Source organism: Aquarana catesbeiana, linkage group LG04, assembly GCF_042186555.1.
Source record: "Aquarana catesbeiana isolate 2022-GZ linkage group LG04, ASM4218655v1, whole genome shotgun sequence".
Taxonomy (NCBI): Eukaryota; Metazoa; Chordata; class Amphibia; order Anura; family Ranidae; genus Aquarana; species Aquarana catesbeiana.
Genome location: NC_133327.1, coordinates 56,549,764 through 56,572,675, shown reverse-complemented (window position 1 = coordinate 56,572,675; position 22,912 = coordinate 56,549,764). Strand labels below are relative to the sequence as shown.

At 42.2% G+C, this 22,912-nt stretch overlaps 1 protein-coding gene across 1 annotated transcript in view; it reads right to left on the bottom strand.

The window, feature by feature from the left end:
* Positions 1-2,769: 2,769 nt before the first annotated feature.
* LOC141139275 (cytochrome P450 2K4-like) overlaps positions 2,770-22,912 on the bottom strand; it is a 68,950-nt gene continuing 48,807 nt past the window's right edge. The window contains exons 9-10 of the mRNA XM_073625231.1: positions 4,930-5,071; positions 2,770-3,843 (exon numbers count right to left, since the gene is read on the bottom strand). Of these exons, the coding sequence (XP_073481332.1) occupies positions 3,665-3,843; positions 4,930-5,071 (321 nt within the window). The 3' untranslated portion in view covers positions 2,770-3,664. The remainder of the gene's footprint in view (positions 3,844-4,929; positions 5,072-22,912) is intronic.

Genomic DNA, 22,912 nt, shown 5'->3' with positions numbered 1-22,912 from the left:
CTTTCTCCCATCTCCCCACTGCATCTCTGGAGCTCAGCCACAGTGATCTTTGGGTTCTTCTTTACCTCTCTCACCAAGGCTCTTCTCCCCTGATAAGGAAGGGTTCTGGTTGTCCCAAACATCATCCATTTAAGCATTATAGAGGCCACTGTGCTTTTAGGAACCTTAAGTGCAGCAGAATTTTTTTTTTGTAGCCTTGGCCAGATCTGTGCCTTGTCACAATTCTGTCTCTGAGCTCTTCAGGCAGTTCCTTTGACCTCATGATTCTCATTTGCTCTGACATGCACTGTGAGCTGTAAGGTCTTATATAGACAGGTGTGTGGCTTTCCTAATCAAGTCCAATCAGTATAATCAAACACAGATGGACTCAAATGAAGGTGTAGAACATCTCATGGATGATCAGAAGAAACGGACAGCACCTGAGTTAAATATATGAGTGTCACAGCAAAGGGTCTGAATACTTAGGACCATGTGATATCTATCTATCTATCTACACTGTATATATATATATATATATATATATATACACATATATATATATATATATATATATATATATATATATATATATATATATATATATAGATATATAGATATATATCTATATATATATATATAGATATATAGATATATATATCTATCTATATCTATCTATATATATATATAGATATATATATATATATATAGATAGATATAGATAGATATATATATATCTAGATATATATCTAGATATATATATCTATATATCTACTATATATATATATATATACAGTATATATATATATATATATATACAGTATATATATATATATATATATATATATATATATATATATATATATATATATATACAGTATAGATAGATAGATAGATATCACATGGTCCTAAGTATTCAGACCCTTTGCTGTGACACTCATATTTATATATATATATATATATATATATATATATATATATATATATATATATATATATATATATATATATATATATATATATTTATGAGTTCTGTGTTTGAAATATCATACTCTGTTATCCTTGAAAAATATTAACATATCTCTTTTGCTTACATTGCTGCCCTTGGCCCCAAACAAACAGCCTAAATACTTTCCAGCCACTATGCCATATGTTTGGCAATTTGCCTCTGAAACATGGCACAACTGCCTAATATCTGAAATTTAGGTTTGTGGTTTTGTTTTGTTTTTAGTGCACTCTGTATTGTGTACAACATTTAACAAAATGTCAACCCAATGTGGTACGGAAAAAAGGTGATCACAAATGATGCTATATGATTTGTTTTGACATTGTTTGGCAATTAGTACAAAGTTGATAGCATTAGCTTTTTTTTTTTCAAAGTACTGTATAGACTTCAGCTAGATTCTTTCTACTACTTCCAGCACTCAATTATGGTCTATCACTGCTACACAAAATAACACTGTCTTTGAAAATGCTACCTAATAAAGATTTTTTCTTGAGTGGAAACCAATTATTTTGTGTTGCTGTGGCTGTATGTAAGCCAGTGAATATTTTAAAAGTAAACTATACAACCCCTGGCAAAAAGTATGCAATCACCACTCTTGGAAAATGTTCATTTAATTGTTTAATTGTGTAGAAAAATAAATAATCACAGACATGCCTCAAAAACTATTTTCATTTAACATTCCAACCTTCTGGCTTTAAGAAACACTTAAAAAAAAGAAAAAAAGAAAGAAAACTGTAGTCAATTGCAACTGTTTTTGCAGATCAAGCAGAGGAAAAAAATATGGAATCACTCAAATCTGAGGAAAATATTATGGAATCACCACGTACTTTGCAGTTCTAAAACAAACATCTGCATTACATTACATCCTGAAAAATGATGTCATCATTAACTAACGTCTTTTCAATTGATGGAATAAGAAAAGTGTCCAAAATCTCAATATAAACGTACATTTATTGAAGATTTAATGACCGTCATCTCCCCCGTACCTTTACCTGACATGCAACCCCATATCATCAATGATTGTGGAAATTTGTATGTTTTCTTCAGGCAGTCGTCTTCATACATTTCATTGGAACGGCACCAAACAAAAATTCCAGCATCCTCACCCTGCCCAATGCAGATTTGTAATTCATCCCTGAATATCACTTTCATCCAGTCATCCACAGTCCATGATTGCTTTTCTTTAGCCCAGTGTAACCGTGTTTTTGTTTGTTTTCATTTGGCTTTTCTGTATGTAAATCCCATTTCCTTTAGGTGATGTCTTACAGTTCGATCACAGACATTGACTCCAGTTTCTGACCATTTCTTCCTCATTTGTTTTGTTCTGTATTTTGTTTTCAAGGCATATTACTTTCAGTTTTCTACGCTTTTACTTTTTTTGACGCTTTGATGTCTTCCTTGGTCTACCAGTACACTTCCCTTTAACAACCTTCCCATTTGATTTGTACTAATGCAAACCATCATTACCACCTAAACAGAAAAAAACACGGTTACAGTGGGATAAAGAAAAGCAATCATGGACTGTGGATGACTGGATGAAAGTGATATTCAGGGATAAATTACAAATCTGCATTGGGCAGGGTGATGATGCTGGAATTTTTGTTTGGTTGAGTTCCAATGAAATGTGTGAAGACAAATGCCTGAAGAAAACATACAAATTTCCACAATCATTGATGGGTTGCATGTCAGGTAAAGGTACGGGGGAGAGAACGGTCATTAAATCTTCAATAAATGCACAAGTCTATATTGAGATTTTGGACACGTTTCTTATTCCATCAATTGAAAGGACGTTAGTTGATGATGACATAATTTTTCAGGATGTAATGTAATGCAGATGTTTGTTTTAGAACTGCAAAGTACGTGGTGATTCCATAATATTTTCCTCAGATTTGAGTGATTCCATATTTTTTTCCTCTGCTTGATCTGCAAAAACAGTTGCAACTGACTACAGTTTTCTTTCTTTTTTTCTTTTTTTAACTGTTTCTTAAAGCCAGAAGGTTGGAATGTTAAATGAAAATTTTTTAAGGCATGTCTGTGATTATTTATTTTTCTACACAATTAAACAATTGAATGAACATTTTCCAAGAGTGGTGATTCCATACTTTTTGCCAGGGATTGTATAACTATACATGCAATTTATGTTATACCACAACACAGTGTCACTGATGATGTCCATAACAATGGCAATGTTCAGTCAAATCGAGTACAGCTTTGAGGCACCCCCATGCATATAATTTAAAGGAATTGTGTTTTTTTAATGCTAAATGATAATTTTTTTTAAATTTCTTTTGCATCTCTCTATATCCCCCAGGGCACTACACAGTTCAACATGCCCTTTATTTGACAATCACTTGCTATTAGCCCAGAAAATGGCCATTGCTTATTTCAAAGATTTGGCACCCAAACATTTTAATGGGGTTTGGATTCGGTAGCCAAACTTACCCTGAATTTTAACCTGTGGCATTCAGCTCATCACTATGTTTATTAAGTAATTGTTAACTTTCATACTTAATTTATTTCATCTTATTAAATGTTGCTAACATACATGCAATTTTCTAAAGGTGCCTTTGAACGCTATATGCAAACTTTCCACTCCACTTCTACATATAAAAAAAGGTTCACTTTCAGAAAGGATAAAACCCAGTCCACAATTATTTTTCATATATTTACTACCAGTTCATTTTAATTACGAGGAATTGCACAGATCTCATGCTTCAGTGGAGGGTTTGTGAAGCCAACAGCACCAGAGAGGTCCAGTTTTGCTCCAGGTGGAGCCTGAAAGGTAAAATTTTGCAGCAGTGTTGTAAAGAAGAGGAACAGTTCCATTTTAGCCAGTGTCTCTCCAGCACAACTTCTTTTACCTTGGAAAAGAAACAAAGTATAAAATCATTATGAAATTAATGACTAAAGAAGAATATTACCTTCTACAGCTGTAGGATAGACATCTTTCCATCTCTGTGCCTGTCTAGATGAAGTCGGGGCACATGCTGAAATTTGCTTAGCAAACTCTTCATGCATCATCTCTATATCCTTTCCAATATTGTAGGTGTTTGTGCACTGCACTGTTAGAGCCCCAATGGGGTACTATGCTCCTCCAACCAATATTGACAGATCTTTTTTGTCACCACAAATCAATAAAAAGTACTGTTACAACAATCTCCTGTAGTTTATGCTTGTCAAAGACAAGCAGATGTGAGAGTGAGATGCAGTTAGGATGAGTACTCTTATGCCACGTACACACGACCGGACTTTCCGACAGAAAAGGTCCAACGGAATCATTCCATCGGACATTCCGATCGTGTGTGGGCTTCATCAGACTTTTTCTTTTGAAAATTCTGACAAATCTAGAAATAGAACGTTTGAAATCTTTTCGACGGAATCAGTTCCTATTGGGAATGCTGTATGCTATTCCGACGGACCAAAAACGACACAAGGGCAGCTATTGGCTACTGGCTATTGAACTTCCTTTTTCTAGTCCCGACGTACGTAATTGCGTTCTAAACGATCGGACTTTAGTCTGATCATGTGTAGGCAGGTCCGTTTCAGCGGAACTCCGCCGGAAAGACCATCAGAGTCTATTCTGACGGAAAGTCCAGTCGCGTGTACGCGGCATTAGAACGTGGCTGACCTATTTTGGCCACATCACAGGACATGCATTGAAAAGGGATAACCCAAGACTTTTTTAGGAGGGCAAGGAATTCTCACTAGTAGAGTATCCAAAAACCAAGCCCTCTAGGCTTGGTCAAATATCACTTTGGGATAGACTGACCCTTTAACATTTTTGACCTATAAGTTCCCCATCTTTCCATTTCATAAAACTGGTCAGTATGAAATTATTCATTGTGGTCCCATTTGTAATCTTTCCATTGGTGACCTCTGCTGACTTTGTCTGTCCCTGTTTTGGTCACTGTCATAAAGTTTATAGTTCCTTCCTTTGGTTTACTCACCTGCAGAAAATGGTATAAAAGCTTCATTAGTAACAAAGTTTCCCTCGGAGCCCAGAAAATGCTGAGGGTAAAAGTCTTCCGGCTTCTCAAAATGATCTTTGTCTCGTAGGACAGAATATAGTAATGGAATTACGTGAGTTCCCTGCAAAGTATAGACGAGAGAGATATTTGAATAGATCATAGTTAACAGTTATTATTATCACCTGTTTACAATACAGGAAACTTATCCCCAGACACACCCACCATAACTCCTAGCTGTCTCTCACACACAGAATGTTTGTTGCATTAAAGGTCTATTGTAAGACATTACTCACAACTAGGGATTGTTGTATTGGAGGCTGTCCAGGGACCCTGACTTTGGGAGTGATCGGCAGTGGCGTTTGGAGGAAATAATGGAGCACAGAGAGCGAAGACTGAATGTCTTGGAAGGGCACTGGGCACAGGAAGATTTGGAGATTCTGGCCATTCAGAAATGGGAGCTGGAGATCGCCTACAGACAGCTGCTAGACTCCCTTTGCCTGGGACTATCAGGAAATACCAGTTGACAACTCCAAAATCTTGGCAGAAGAATCAGCAGTGGAAAATCTGGAGATTGCCATCCCAAAAGCTGAAGTGCTGACAACAGGGCAGAGTTCTGCTAACCTCTGCCCAGCACTGATAGCATCTTCTGGGTTCCACGGACAGGAGATGGTGAACCTTTATCCCCAGACACCAGTTTCAGAGACAGGGGATTTGATAGACTTTTCTGCTGAGGAAGAACAACCTGATGAGCCTCCAGCAGAAGAGCTGGTATCAGAGCCAAACTTCAGTGTGCTCTGCCCAGTACCAACAGCAGTATCTGTGGAGTTGCAAGGAACTTCCCCAGCTGAGGCGCTGGTCACCAGACAGAGGGTCCAAGACCTCTGCCCCACACCTGTGGCAGTTCCGGAGGCTCATGGTGAGAAGGTGGAAATCACTTCCCAGTGGATTTCAGAGATGCAGGGAGGAGAAGCAACCATTTTCCCTCCCCAACAAGGGTTCGTGCACCTGGGAGACAATACCAGTGAAAGGGAGTTCCAACAGCAGACCGCACCCCAGAATGATGACACCAACCCAGCTGAAGCGCTGGCAACCGGGCAGAGTGCTAGCAACCTCTGCCCAGCACCGGCAACAACTACAGAGTTCCATGGAGCCGGGGCAGTCGGCCTCCCTCCCCAACAGTTAGCCGGAGCAGATGGTGTGGGGTTTCCAGCAGAGGGGCTGGAACAGGGCAGAGTGCTGCTGGCCTCTGCCCTCAACTAACAGAGGACGAATTCCCTGTAAGGGTGGATGGGGCTTCAGTCTCCACCTGTATAACCCAGGGATGCTGGGTAGTCGGCCCAGATCCCCAACAGCATGATGGAGTGAGCTCAGTCACCCTGTCTTCTCTCCAGCGGCTGAAAGGACTCCAGGGAGAAGGGCCAGTCCAGGCCTCTCCCCAGCGACGGGCATGTTCTCTGAGAGAGGCAGAGGTTGGCTGGGTGAGTAATACTCTGTTTGTAACAATTTGTTTGGAGTACTGTGTGGATCCCTGCATTAGAGGACTGGAACTACTGACTAACATCGGAGACAACCCGTCTGGGGTCTTCTCCTGTGTTAGTCTCCTGCCGAAAGGGGAGAAATGTGACAGACCTAGCCGGGACAGAGGCTTTTGGAGGGGACTGAATGCAAGCCTCTTGCCTACTGATTATGGGCCCTGGCATTTGGGGGAATGGTGCTCGTTGTGAGCTGTATGCCAGGGGACCCTGGAGGTGGCATTACTTTAGATTCAGGTCCATGTCCCCCAGACACACAGACTCTGGGGACCCTGGATTTGCCACTGTGATGGGAGTCACTAATAGGGACACGAGGTGAATGAGAACCCCACTATGATCTGTGCTAGTCAGACTCAATGCTGTATATATGTATATATAATGTGTGCTGTCTCATTATGTTTTGTACTATTTGCTGTGATGTTTGGGGTGTGGCTGTATTCCAATGTTCTATTATGTCTGATATTATGGGATGTTTATCTCTATGGAGGGAGGGGGTTACTCCAGCAGCCCCCTGCTGATAAGACTGTTTACTGATGAGAAGTTTGAACACACCTGACCTGTGTGTCTATTGTCATTGGACAGTTTAACCCACCCTCTTTCCCAAGGGTGGGGGGAAAGAGTCTCTGAGTAATTTTATCTGTTGTGTCCATGTGTGATAATAAAGGAGTTGATTCCTGCTTGAACCTCAAGACAGAGCCTTGTCTCGTATTTGGGGGAGAATTATTTGTATGAGTTCCTTGTTCACCTGATTGAAGTGTTCGGTAGCTGCCTTTGTGTATGAAAATGGAATGTCTTAAACGACTTTAACCCCCTTCATACTCGGGGTGTCATTACATATATATATATATATATATATATATATATATATATATATATATATATACATATAAATAATCAGTAGCACCAGGTGTCACTGATCCAAGCGCTCTAATGGACAAAATCAGATCAATGCACAATAGCAGCTATTATAAACATACACAATTAATAAAATGCGCCAAAGATAAAAAACAGAATAGTCATCTCAGCACTAACAGCGCTAGAAGAATAATAGAAATATTCAGTGCAAGCTGTGGCAATCAAAAACCACCTAAAAATCAGTCAGTATGCCGTAAAAGGAGAAAGTCCATATAAGATTCTTATAGTATAAATGGTGCTCCGTATCCCCTTAGCAGAAAGAAATAAGCTTCCTCATCTGGATACCATCACCAACACCTCATGCACGGATAATCCCCGTTGGTAATAAACTCACCAAAAATAAGTGATATACGGGCCTTGTATCACCATACACTATAAGATGATCTCCAATCCTTAGATACCTCCAAGCACGATGCAATTGCAACAGGCATTAAAGCCTATAATTACCTGAGACTTGAAAACGACTCCTGTCCCCGGATTAGATACATTTTTCCATAGGGTAATTCATGAAGTGCATCATGCAAGAAAAAAGGGGAACTGGCATAGAGTAATACTGTTTATTAATTTAAAAAAATGTAGCCTGGGATAGAACCTGAGGCCTTATGTGGCTTGAGGATTGATTTTATCTTTAACCACATTAGGCTTCTTATAGAATTTATAGATGTAATTTAGTACGTTTAATATTCCATATTGCGTATAAAATATTTCAACATAGAGTAAGAAAATCTGGTTATTAACCTGGTGTAAACCATGTATGAAATATTATTGCAGGTTCACTAGGGCCTTTTTTTACTGATATCATGTTGGTCTAATTTTTTAGAATTTGTTTATGAATTTTTAAAGTTTTTTTATATGATGGGTGTTTCTGTATATCTGTTAAATCACAGGTAAAATTACAATTATAGTTTTTATTGCAAATGTCATTTTAAAAGTATATGTTGTATATAAGGTCCTTATGTTTAATATGACATAGCAGTAGGATTATCTCTCGGCTGCATTGTCATGGTGCAGGGAAGTGTCTCCGGTACATTGGAAATGATATAACTGTTATATGTCATTATTATGTATTATTTATTAATATGATGTTATTAATGTATCAATTTATGATATGGTGTCATGCTGTATATGTGTTACAGAGGCGTGTATAATACATAGTGCACTGAGGTTGCAAATGTACTTTTTAAGTGGTTTTTGATTGCCACAGCTTGCACTGAATATTTCTAGTGCTGTTTCATTAGTGCTGAGATGATGATTTTTATCTTTGGCGCATTCTATTTAAAAAAATTAAAAATTTTATTTAAAAAAAAAAATATATATATATATATATATATATATATATATATATATATATATATATACACACACACACATATATACACATACACACACACACACACACACACACACACACACAAGCTCACAAAACTGAGTACACCCCCCACATTTTTGTTAATATTTTATTATATCTTTTCATGTGACAACACTAAAGAAATGACACTTTGCTACAATGTAAAGTAGTGAGTGTACAGCTTGTATAACAGTGTAAATTTGCTGCCCCATCAAAATAACTCAACACACAGCCATTGATGTCTAAACCGCTGGCAACAAAAGTGAGTACACCCTTAAGTGTAAATGTCCAAATTGGGCCCAAATTGTCAATATTTTGTGTGGCCACCATTATTCTCCAGCACTGCCTTAACCCTCTTGGGCATGGAGTTCACCAGAGCTTCACAGAGTGCCACTGGAGTCCTCTTCCACTCCATGACAACATCACCAAGCTAGTGGATGTTGGAGACCTTGCTTTTCTCCACCTTCCATTTGAGGATGCCCCACAGATGCTCAATAGGGTTTAGGTCTGCAGACATGCTTGGTCAATCCAAACCTTTACACTCAGCTTCTTTAGCGAGGCAGTGGTCGTGCTGGAGGTGTGTTTAGGGTTGTTATGTTGAAATACTGCCCTGAGGCCCAGTCTTTGAAGAGAGGGTGTCATGCTCTGCTTCAGTATGTCAAAAGTACATGTTGGCATTCATGGTTCCCTCAATGAACTGTAGCTCCCTAGTGCTGGCAGCACTCATGCAGCCCCAGACCATGAAACTCCCACCACCATGCTTGACTGTAGGCAAGACACACTTGTCTTTGTACTCCTCACCTGGTTTCTGCCACACATGCTTGACGCATCTGAACCAAATAAGTTTATCTTGGTCTCATCAGACCACAGGACATGGTTCCAGTAATCCATGTCCTTAGTGTACTTGTCTTCAGAAAACTGTTTGTGGGCTTTCTTGTGCACCATCTTTAGAAGAGGTTTCCTTCTTGGACGACAGTGATGCAGACCATTTTCATGCAGTGTGCAGCGTATGGTCTGAGCACTGACAGGCTGACCAGTGTTTATCAGTGTTTCAGTGTTTATTTGGTGTTGGAAGTGATGGGGGACAGACAGATTTTTTATTGGGACACTGAAATGTGTATAGGGACAGGGGTATATCAGTGGTGCTTGGTGTACTTTGTGGGGTGATGGGTAACAGCTCTCTGTGCAAAATCATCCTCACACAGAGAGCTGTCACAGGACTGCGGATTCTCCCCCCCCCCACACTGAGCTCGGCAGGGAGACCTGTCACAAAGACTTAGGGGTGTACTCACTTTTGTTGCCAGCGGTTTAGACAATGGATAATGGCTGTGTGTTGAGTTATTTTGAGGGAACAGCAAATTTACACTGCTATACAAGCTGTACACTTACTACTTTACATTGTAGCAAAGTGTCATTTCTTCAGTGTTGTCACATGAAAAGATATAATAAAATATTTACAAAAATGTGAGGGGTGTATTTACTTTTGTGAGATACTGTGTGTATATATATATATTGTGGCATGGGGGATTGTTCAGCTCAGTGGTAGATGCGTTTTCATGTAGTGAGTCCACATCAGACAGGCGTTTATAGTTAAGGGCCTGGTAGCCCACGTTTATTAAATAATAAAAACGAAACAAAAGTCCACTCAGGAATCCTACGCAGGGGTTTAAACTTCATTCAGACACAAATGAATAAACAAGCCCACCTGGCTACTCTTCAACAGCACTGCTGCTACATGTACTGGTCCCTCAAAGCACCAGATCTTCCAGCAATCAAACAACAATAAACTTCTGCTCTACCGAGCCTTAGTGTGTCCATAGACTGACCAGTCCTTGATCTTGTAGTAAGTGTCCTTACAAACGCAAATACTTTAAATCCAACATCAAGGATGAGCAGCCATGCTCCTAGATGTCTCCTCATATGGAGACACACTCACTCTCTCTCAGAGCTAGGACCAGCTGCCTTAATCAAGACCTGAAAAGAAAACCCTAAACTGCAGTCCACGGACTTGGAAGTCTGTCCCACCCGGATCTCTATCATACTCCCAATAAAACCAGCCCCGGAATAGACTTTACCAATACAGGATAAAGAACTATCCTTCTTTACCCTGAAGACTTTGCTGGAATTATCTTAGATTGCAATTCTAATCCGTGGAGGAACATATATCCCCATCAATCACTTTTCCTGTAAATTTTAACCTGTTTTACAGGCACCCCGCTACAATATATATATATATATATATATATATATATATATATATATATATATATATATGAAGAAACAATAGGACTGATGCTTGATGCAAATTTTTCTTTTACTTGAATATTCCAACGAACATACAAAACTTGAAAGTGCAGACGTGCAAGCAACTGCACAGTATTGAGCATAAATCGCTCTTCATCAGGCTTCTCTGGCTGTGTGTGGGGAACCCGACATCATCGCTTTCTTTTACCCACACCCAACAAATTACCACACCTGTATACAATCTAATCATTACCGTTAATGATTAGCAAATCCCAAGGGTTTAACCCTCTCCATGTGAAACAAAAATATAAGTGACATTACAAATCCATAAACCGAAATATTTACAAAAAAAAAAACAGACCCATAAGTCATAGACAGTATCATCTTAATCTTAAGCGTTATCCAGAAGTCAACGACATCTAGTGCCATCAAAAATTCACACTTATCAATCATTAATCAATCCAATTCGTAACAATATAGTCTCAGATTCCTTAACCCATATAGACCGGTAATTGATTGGCCAATTTATCAAATGGGAATTCATTCCATTGGATCTAAAAAAGATATAAAATATATATGTATCACATATCAGATCATTGAACTGCCCTGCATCTACAATCTATAGGAATAGATATAGATCATAGTCTCTATTCATACCACCCATGTGTAGAGACTGTAAACTATTAATCCACCAAACCTCACGCTTCCTCAATTTCAAAATCCTGTCTGCCCCTCGTTTATCATTAGATATTTCCTCTAAAATCATAAACCGTAAATCGGTATCCTTGTGTCCCATTTCGGAGAAATGACCTGACACAGGGAGACCTGGCTGTGGGTGTCGGATCGTACTATGATGTTGCGCTATACGATCCTTAATTTTCTGGGTTGTTTCCCCCACATAGATGAGATTGCAAGGGCACAAAAGGATGTATACCACATAAGATGCCTGACATGTGAAAAAACCATTAAGCATTATTTTACTTTTAGTTGTGGGATGAACAAAATGATTACCCTTGAGCATAAGATTGCATTGGATGCAATTAAGACATGGAAAACATCCATTTCTTTTCCTGCCCAGAAATGTAGTTTTCATTTCATGGGTATTTGATCTAAATTCAGATCGCACAAGGGAATCACGCAAAGTTTTATTCCGTCGATATGCTTTCATAGGAATTTGTTGAAATTCCTCTATCTGCGGATATGATCGCCTCAAGATTGGCCAATGTTTCCTCACTAGATTAAAGATCTTATCACTATAGCTGCGGAGTTGAAAAATGAATGGTATCCTAGATTTGGTTGCTCTATATTTTTTGTAATTACATGTCTTAGCTGGCTTTAGGATCTTGTTCAGTTCATGTGTGATTAAACCATCCGGGTAGCCCCGCTCTCTAAACTTACAGCACATTTCTTCTAATCTATTGCCCCTGACCGATGTATTGCTAACGATCCGTGTGACCCTAAGGAGCTGACTACTAATGATAGAACCAAACACATGGGGGGGATGATAGCTATCAAATCTCAGGAGTTGGTTCCTATCCGTTGGTTTAGTGTATAGATCGGTCTCAATCTGTCCCTGTTCGTTATAAACTTGTATGTCCAAAAATGGAACCGAATCTCCACCCACCTGCATTTTAAATTGGATATCAGGGGAAGCACCATTAATCATTTCATCAAAGGCTTTCAGAGATTCAATGTTGCCCCGCCATACCGCAAAAATATCATCTATATAGCGCCACCAGGTGGCGCAATTCCTCTGGAAATTTTCATTGTTAAAAATGTATCTTTGCTCAAAATCATTCATGAATGAACATGAGTATGGCGGGGCAACATTGGAGCCCATCGCAACTCCGGTCAGCTGTACAAAATATTGATCCTTAAAAAGAAAATAGTTATTGCATAGAATGACATTAACAATTTTTCAAAAAGAGAAATCTGGGCTTCCGCATATCCATGAAACTCTCTGATTAAACTGATCGCTGCTTCAATGCCTGCCTTCTGCGGGATCGATGTATATAAACGTATTACATCCCAAGTTACAGGGATCAAATCATCATGAATCTGTGGTAGCTCCCTGATTTTTGATAGAAAGTCATTAGAGCCCTTAATATAAGATTGGGTGTTTTTCACAAGGGGTGACAGTACTTTATCCAATAGTTTAGCTGTGGGAACAAAAATTGACTCTCTTCCTGACACGGGCGTCCTGGTGGAGAATGACTGTCTTTATGGATGTTCGGTAATACATATAGAACAGGGATCCGTGTATGTGATGGTAACAAAAATTCAAATAAATCCTGTGAGAATAACCCCTCTTTGACTGCTGGTTTCAAAATGTTGACGCTGTAACGCTGACGCTGTAAGCGTCAATTGGATGATCAAACGGTGTATAAACAAATACATTCGGATCCCACATGGAGCATTAGAAAGATTCTAGAGAACATTTTGAAACCAGCAGTCAAAGAGGGGTTAATCTCACAGGATTTATTTGAATTTTTGTTAACATCACATACACGGATCCCTGTTCTATATGTATTACCGAAGATCCATAAAAACAGTAATTCTCCACCAGGACGCCCGATCGTGTCAGGAAGAGAGTCAATTTTTGTTCCCACAGCTAAACTATTGGATAAAGTACTGTCACCCCTTGTGAAAAACACCCAATCTTATATTAAGGACTCTAATGACTTTCTATCAAAAATCAGGGAGCTACCACAGATTCATGATGATTTGATCCTTGTAACTTGGGATGTAATACGTTTATATACATCGATCCCGCAGAAGGCAGGCATTGAAGCAGCAATCAGTCTAATCAGAGAGTTTCATGGATATGTGGAAGCCCAGATTTCTCTTTTTGAAAAATTGTTAATGTCATTCTATGCAATAACTATTTTCTTTTTAAGGATCAATATTTTGTACAGCTGACCGGAGTTGCGATGGGCTCCAATGTTGCCCCGCCATACTCATGTTCATTCATGAATGATTTTGAGCAAAGATACATTTTTAACAATGAAAATTTCCAGAGGAATTGCGCCACCTGGTGGCGCTATATAGATGATATTTTTGCGGTATGGCGGGGCAACATTGAATCTCTGAAAGCCTTTGATGAAATGATTAATGGTGCTTCCCCTGATATCCAATTTAAAATGCAGGTGGGTGGAGATTCGGTTCCATTTTTGGACATACGAGTTTATAACGAACAGGGACAGATTGAGACCGATCTATACACTAAACCAACGGATAGGAACCAACTCCTGAGATTTGATAGCTATCATCCCCCCCATGTGTTTGGTTCTATCATTAGAAGTCAGCTCCTTAGGGTCACACGGATCGTTAGCAATACAACGGTCAGGGGCAATAGATTAGAAGAAATGTGCTGTAAGTTTAGAGAGCGGGGCTACCCGGATGGTTTAATCACACATGAACTGAACAAGATCCTAAAGCCAGCTAAGACATGTAATTACAAAAAATATAGAGCAACCAAATCTAGGATACCATTAATTTTTCAATTCCGCAGCTATAGTGATAAGATCTAGTGAGGAAACATTGGCCAATCTTGAGGCGATCATATCCGCAGATAGAGGAATTTCAACAAATTCCTATGAAAGCGTATCGGCGGAATAAAACTTTGCGTGATTCCCTTGTGCGATCTGAATTTAGATCGAATACCCATGAAATGAAAACTACATTTCTGGGCAGGAAAAGAAATGGATGTTTTCCATGTCTTAATTGCATCCAATGCAATCTTATGCTCAAGGGTAATCATTTTGTTAATCCCACAACTAAAAGTAAAATAATGCTTAATGGTTTTTTTACATGTCAGATATCTTATGTGGTATACATCCATTTGTGCGCTTGCAATCTCATCTATGTGGGGGAAACAACCCAGAAAATTAAGGATCGTATAGCGCAACATCATAGTACGATCCGACACCCACAGCCAGGTCTCCCTGTGTCACTAAATTTCTCCGAAATGGGGCTCAAGGATACCGATTTACGGTTTATGATTTTAGAGGAAATATCTCGTGATAAACGAGGGGGAGACAGGATTTTGAAATTGAGGAAGCGTGAGGTTTGGTGGATTAATAGATTACAGTCTCTACACCAGGGTGGTATGAATAGAGACTATGATCTATATCTATTCCTATAGATTGTAGATGCAGGGCAGTTCAATGATCTGATATGTGATACATATATATTTTATATCTTTTTCAGATCCAATGGAATGAATTCCCATTTGAGAAATTGGCCAATCAATTACTGGTCTATATGGGTTAAGGAATCTGAGACTATATTTTTACGAATTGGATTGATTAATGATTGATAAGTGTAAATTTTTGATGGCACTAGATGTCGTTGACTTCTGGATAACGCTTAAGATTAAGATGATACTGTCTATGACTTATGGGTCTGTTTTTTTTTTTTTTTAAATATTTCGGTTTATGGATTTGTAATGTCACTTATATTTTTGTTTCACATGGAGAGGGTTAAACCCTTGGGATTTGCTAATCACTAATGGTAATGATTAGATTGTATACAGGTGTGGTAATTTGTTGGGTGTGGGTAAAAGAAAGAGATGATGTTGGGTTCCCCACACACAGCCAGAGAAGCCTGATGAAGAGCGATTTATGCTTGATACTGTACAGTTGCTTGCACTTTCAAGTTTTGTATGTTCGTTGGAATATTCAAGTAAAAGAAAAATTTGCATCAAGCGTCGGTCCTATTGTTTCTTCATTTTGATTTATGGTGGAAGATTGGGAGTCCACCCTGACAGTGCTGTGATCAAACCAAAGGATTAATGCCGCGTACACACGGTCGGACTTTTCGGCTACAAAAGTCCGACGGTTGCCGCCGGACCAATCCGACCGTGTGTGGTCTCCATCGAACTTCCGACGGACCGTTTCGGTCGGAAATCCGACGTACTTTAGATTTGAAACTTGCTTCAAATCTTTACGTCATAACTCTGCCGGACTCAGTTCCTGACGGAAAGCCTGTTCGTCTGTATGCTGGTCCGACGGACCAGATACGACGGAGGAGCAGGGTACTGCATCTCGCGCTCGCTGCAATAGGAAAAACAAATTTTCCTATTGCGGCAAGCGCGGGGGCGCATCCCAGGCCCCTAGGTCTGGTATGGAACTGCAAGGAGAACCCCCTACGCTGAAAAACCGGTGTGGGGGTCCCCCCAAAATCCATACCAGACCCCGATCCGAGCACGCAGCCTGGCCGGTCAGGAAAGGGGGTGGGGACGAGCGAGCGCTCCCCTCCTGAACCGTACCAGGCCGCATGCCCTCAACATGGGGGGGTGCTTTGGGGGAGGGGGTGCACTGCGGGGGCCCCCCCACCACAAAGCACCTTGTCCCCATGTTGATGAGGACAAGGGCCTCTTCCCGACAACTCTGGCCATTGGTTGTCGGGGTCTGTGGGCGGGGGGCTTATCGGAATCCCGGAGCCCCCTTTAATAAGAGGGCCCCCAGATCCCGGCCCCCCACCCTATGTGAATGAGTATGGGGTACATGGTACCCCTACCCATTCACCTAGGGAAAAAGTGTCAATAATAAAACACACTACACAGGTTTTTAAAATAATTTATTAAACAGCTCCGGGGGGGTCTTCCTCCGGCTTCGGGGGTCCCTCCGGTTCCTCTTCTCCCGGCGTCTGGTTGGTTCTTCTCCGCTCTCTCCGGCCTCTTCTCCCGGTGTTCCAGTTCTTCGGTCGGCTCCTCCGCTGTCTTCAGGTAGCTCTCTTGCCAGCGGAGGTCCGGACTTCTGGGCTTCTTGTCTTCTTCCCTCTTCTCTTCTCCAGATGTTGACACGACGCTCTCTCCGGCTCGACTGCTCTCTGAGGGCTCCGTTGTGACTTATATAGGCGGAGACCCCACCCCCTTATGATGTCACAGTCCCTGGGCATGCTGGGACTGTGACGTTTTAGGGAGCGTGGTCACCGGGTGATGTAGAAGCGGCGAGATTGACTTCCTTTTCTAGTCCCGTCGTACCCGAGTCACGTTCAAAATGAACGGACTTGTCCGTGTGTGGGAAAGTCCGTTCATTCTGAAAGTCCGTCGGGAAGACCGGATTCCGGAAAGTCCGGTCGTGGGTAGGCAAATCTGTCCGTTCAGAAAGTCCGGCGGTAATCTGCCAGAAGTCTGGCGGCAAGTACGTCGGACCTAGCTTCCCGGAAAGTCCGACCGTGTGTACGCGGCATAAGACATGAAGGTAACCCACCTGAATTTTGAATATATATATATATATATATATATATATATACACACACACACACAGTGGGGACAGAAAATTTTCAGACCCCTTTACATTTTTCACTCTTTGTTATATTGCAGCCATTTGCTAAAATCATTTAGGTTCTTTTTTTTCCTCATTAATGTACACACAGCACCCCATATTGACAGAAAAACACACAATTGTTGACATTTTTGCAGATTTATTAAAAAATAAAAACTGAAATATCACATGGTCCTAAGTATTTAGACCCTTTGCTTAGTATTTAGTAGAAGCACGCTTTTGATCTAATACAGCCATGAGTCTTTTTGGGAAAGATGCAACAAGTTTTTCACACCTGGATTTGGGGATCCTCTGTCATTCCTCCTTGCAGATCCTCTCCAGTTCTGTCAGGTTGGATGGTAAACGTTGGTGGACAGTCATTTTTAGGTCTCTCCAGAGATGCTCAATTGGGTTTAAGTCAGGGCTGGGCCATTCAAGAACAGTCACGGAGTTGTTGTGAAGCCATTCCTTCGTTTTTTTAGCTGTGTGCTTAGGGTCATTGTCTTGCTGGAAGGTAAACCTTCGGCCCAGTCTGAGGTCCTGAGCACTCTGGAGAAGGTTTTCGTCCAGGATATCCCTGTACTTGGCCGCATTGATCTTTCCTTTGATTGCAACCAGTCGTCCTGTCCCTGCAGCTGAAAAACACCCCCATAGCATGATACTGCTACCACCATGCTTCACTGTTGGGATTATATTGGACAGGTGATGAGCAGTGCCTGGTTTTCTCCACACATACCGCTTAGAATTAAGGCCAAAATGTTCTATCTTGGTCTCATCAGACCAGAGAATCTTATTTCTCACTATCTTGGAGGCCTTCAGGTGTTTTTCTATCAAACTCCATGCGGGCTTTCGTGTATCTTGCACTGAGGAGAGGCTTCCGCCAGGCCACTCTGCCATAAAGCCCTGACTGGTGGAGGGCTGCAGTGATGGTTAACTTTCTACAACTTTCTCCCATCTCCCGACTGAATCTCTGGAGCTCAGCCACAGTGATCTTTGGGTTCTTCTACCTCTCTCAACAAGGCTCTTCTCCCCGATAGCTCAGTTTGGCCGGATGGCCAGCTCTAGGAAGGGTTCTGGTCGTCCCAATTGTCTTCCATTTAAGGATTATGAAGGCCACTGTGCTCTTAGGAACCTTAAGTGCAACAGAATTTTTTGTAACCTTGGCCAGATCTGTGCCTTGCCACAATTCTGTTTCTGAGCTCTTCAGGCAGTTCCTTTGACCTCATGATTCTCATTTGCTCTGACATGCACTGCTGTAAGCTGTAAGGTCTTATATAGACAGGTGTGTGGCTTTCATAATCAAGTCCAATCAGTATAATCAAACACAGCTGGACTCAAATGAAGGTGTAGAACCATCTCAAGGATGATCAGAAGGACTGGACAGCACCTGAGTTAAATATATGAGTGTCACAGCAAAGGGTCTGAATACTTAGGATCATGTGATATTTCAGTTTTTCTTTTTTGATAAATCTGCAAAAATGTCAACAATTCTGTATTTTTCTGTCAATATGGTGTGCTGTGTGTACATTAATGAGTAAAAAAAATGAACTTAAATGATTTTAGCAAATGGCTCCAATATAACAAAGAGTGAAAAATTTAAGGAGGTCTGAATACTTTCTGTCCCCACTGTATATACTCTGCATCCAGTGTAGCCTATATCTACAGTGGATTCCGTGGTGTACTGTTTCTAATATACTTCAGACGGTGTACACAGTATCTAATACAGTGTGTACAGTGTCTACTATACTTCTGGTGGTGTACACAGTATAAAATGCAGTACAGCCATTGTACAGTTTCCAATACAGTGCAGGCGGTGTACACAGTATCTAATACAGTATGTACAGTTTCTACTACACTTCTGGTGGTGTACACAGTATCTAATACAGTGCAGTGTGGTGTTGTAAAACAAAATATACATCATGTCCGGAAGGCCACCAAGGTAAGGCAGACGCTCACAGGCCACTAAAAGAGGGCAAGCAGTCTCTGTGTCTACAGTCAACAGTGCTGGTCATGGACATGGTGCACCCTCTGCAGGTGGCCGTGGGCCACGCTTATCCTTTCTTTTCTGCTGCTGGCCGTGTTATTAAGCCACAACATGCAGAAGAGTTGGTGGAGTGGATAACAAAGCCGTCCTCATCCTCCTCATCCTCTGTCACCCAGGCTCAGAGAAGTTTGCCTTACAATGCAGCTGCCAAAGTGACCTATTCCACCGGCTCCTTGTCCACAGTCACTCCTTCCGTAGCCCCACTATCGTGCATGGAGGAGTCCCCAGAATTATTCGACCACAGTGTCAGGTACATGCTGCTGGAGGATGCGCAGCGATCTGAGGGCTCCGATGTTGGTTCCCAGGTTGAGGAAGGGAGTAACATGAGCCTAGAGAGAGGAGGTGCCCAAGAAGGACAAGAAACTGGCAGTCATGTTCCCCCAGCTGCAGCATACTGCCAAGTTTGCTCCAGTGAAGAGGAGGGAGGGGATGATGAGGTCCATGACTGTACTTGGGTGCCTGAGAGAAGAGGAGCTGGAGGAGGAGGAGGCACAACTCCAATGAGGCAGGATGTCCTCTAGGGGGCAGCTTAAGGGCAGTCGCCCTATTGCATCACACCGCAGAGCTCCGCAGGTACAGGGCACTGCTGACTCCCCGCTGACTTTTAAAAGGTCCTTGGTATGGGCCTTTTTTGACACACGTGCAGCAGATCGCACCATTGCTGTTTGCAACCTATGTCTGAAGCGGATCAAGCGTGGCCAGAACAGCAGCTGCTTGGGCACCACATGCTTGACCAGACATATGACGACCTGCCATGCAGTCCATTGCCAACAGCACTTGACAGACTCACATCAAAGAAAAAGGCAGACTTCTCCTTGCTCCTCGTCTAAGATCTCCAACACTACTATACCTCCAGTCCTCTCAAAACCCTGCACCGAGAGGAATGAAGATATAGCAATAGGTGTCCCAAGTACTTGCAGCCAATCTGCTATCAGTACTCCACCATCTGAATTTAGCAGGCAAATTTCCCTACCCTAGTTGCTGAACCGTAAAAAGAAATTCGGTCCCAGCCATCCACATGCTCAGTGTCTAAATGCTAGCTTGGCCAAATTGCTAGCACAGCAGCTGCTGCCTTTTCAGCTGGTAGACTCTGCCCCCTTTTGTGAATTTGTGGAATGTGCTGTATCTCAGTGGCAAGTTCCAAAATGCCATTTCTTTTCACGGAATGCCATTCCGGCTCTCTAGCGGCATGTGGAAGGCAATGTTTTGGCCTCGTTGGACAGGGCGGGCAGCAGTAAGGTGCATATTACCGCTGACTCATGGCCCAGCAGGCATGGGCAGGGACGTTACCTTTCCTTCACGGCGCACTGGGTAACACTGCTGGCAGCTGGGAAGGATGCAAGACAGGGTTCAGTGTTGTTGAAGCTTGTTCCACCACCATGCCTCCAAAATGCTAGTGGTGATTCTGCCACAGCTCTCTCCTCCCCCCTCTCCTCTTCTTCTTCCTCTATGGCCTCTTCTGCAGATTTGTCCTCTGAACCAGCGGTGCTCTGTAAGCGTTCCAAGGGCTATGCAAGCAGTCAGGCTAAAAGATGCCATGCAGTGTTTGAGTTGGTCTGCTTAGGGGACAGGAGCCACACTGGGGCAGAGATTCTGTCAGCTCTGCAGAGGCAGGCTCAGAGGTGGTTGACGCCACGCCAGCTTCAGCCAGGAATGGTTGTATGCGACAATGGCACCAACCTTCTCTCCGCCCTCCGACAGGGACACTTGACCCATGTTCTATGTTTGGCACACATCCTGAATTTGGTGTTGCAGCGGTTCTTGAGCAGGTACCCAGGCTTACAGGATCTCCTGAGGCAGGCCAAAAAAGTCTGTGGTCATTTCCGCCGGTCATACAATGGCAGTGCTCTGATGGCTGACATTCAAAGGGAGTGCAACCTGCCCACCAACCATCTCATTTGTGACAAGCCCACCAGGTGAAACTCAACGTTGCCAATGCTGCAGCGGCTACACACACAGCAGAGGGCCATCAATGAGTACATGTGTGAGTATTGCACCAGGACAGTGTCAAGGGAGCTTGGCTTCTTTTCGCCACGCCAGTGCCTACTGATCAAGGATGCATGCACTGTCCTGTCACCATTTGAGGAAGCCACAAGAATGGTGAGCAGTGACAATGCATGCATCAGTGACACTGTCCCTCTAGCCTTCCTGTTGGAGCACACACTTCGTGGAATCATGGACAGGGCACTTGAGGCAGAATAGCGGGAGGAAGAGGAGGACTTCCTTACCTCTCAAGGCCCCCATTATCCAGATAGCATTCCTGCAGGCCCGCCAAACATACAGGAAGAAGAGGAGGAGGAGGATTGTGTCAGCATGGATGTGGAGGATAACACTCAGCAGCAAACTTAAAGGGATAGTTTTCAGTCCCCAGAGACCCAAGGAGTTGTACGTGGCAGGGAGAAGGTAGTTACGGATCATGTGATCCTTAGGGACCCAGAGGACTCAGAATTGAATGGCTCTGCAACTTACGCTGCATGGCCTCCCTGATTCTGCAAAGCCTGCAAAAGGAACCTAGGATTCGTGGTATCAAGGAGAGGGATCATTACTGGCTGGCTACCCTTCTTGATCCAAGTTATAAGGGTAGTTGCAGAACTCATCCTGCCTTCACAGAGGGAGCAGAGGAAAAAACATCTTCAGGAGACCTTGAAGAAAGGTTTGTGCAATGCATTTCCAGACCCTGGGAGGTTACAATTTCCTGGTGCTAGACAACATGTTGCTAAGGCTTCGTTCAGTCAGAGGAAGAGCGGTGGAGATGGTGGCCGGCTGACCGATGCCTTTAAACAATTTTTCAGTCCTCAGCGCCAAGGTCTGATCAGTTCAAGCAACCATCGCCAGTGTCTGCATTACATGGAGCAGGAATATCTAGGGGCAAGAGCAGACTTGGAGACCTTTCCAATAGAGCATCCAGTGGGGTACTGGGTCTTGAAGATGGACCGCTGGCCAGAACTTGCTCAATATGCAATTGAGCTACTGGCCTGTCCTGCATCAAGCGTGCTTTCTGAACGCACATTCAGTGCTGCTGGAGGGTTTGTAACAGATCAAAGAGTGTGCCTGTCCACAGACTCCATTGATAGGCTCACATTCATAAAAATGAATCAGTCTTGGATCAGCAGCTATCAAGCACCTGATGCTGATGTAACTGATTGAATTTGCTATAGATGTGGGATCCCTTGAGGACTGCCTATGCTGACTATCCTATTCCTCCTCAATCTCGATGATACTAGCTTCCAACAAAATTTTTGGTTTAGGGCACCACCACCACCCAAGCCCCAATTTGTCTGCCCCTGTTTAGCAGGGGCATGTAATTACAGTTATGATCTAATATTTCACAGCAGGGCCCTGCGCCCTATCTGTGAGGGGTTACAGTGTTGTGGCACCACCACCACCACCCAAGGCCCAATTTTTCTGCCCCTGTTTAACAGGGGCATGTAATTACAATTTTTGATATAATATTTCACAGCAGGGCCAGTTCCTGCACCTAACAAGAGTATCTGGGAGGAGTTACAGTGTTGTGGCACCACCACCCAAGGCCCCATTTTTCTGCCCCTGTTTAACAGGGGCATGTAATTGCAATTTTTGATATAATATTTCACAGCAGGGCCCGTTCCTG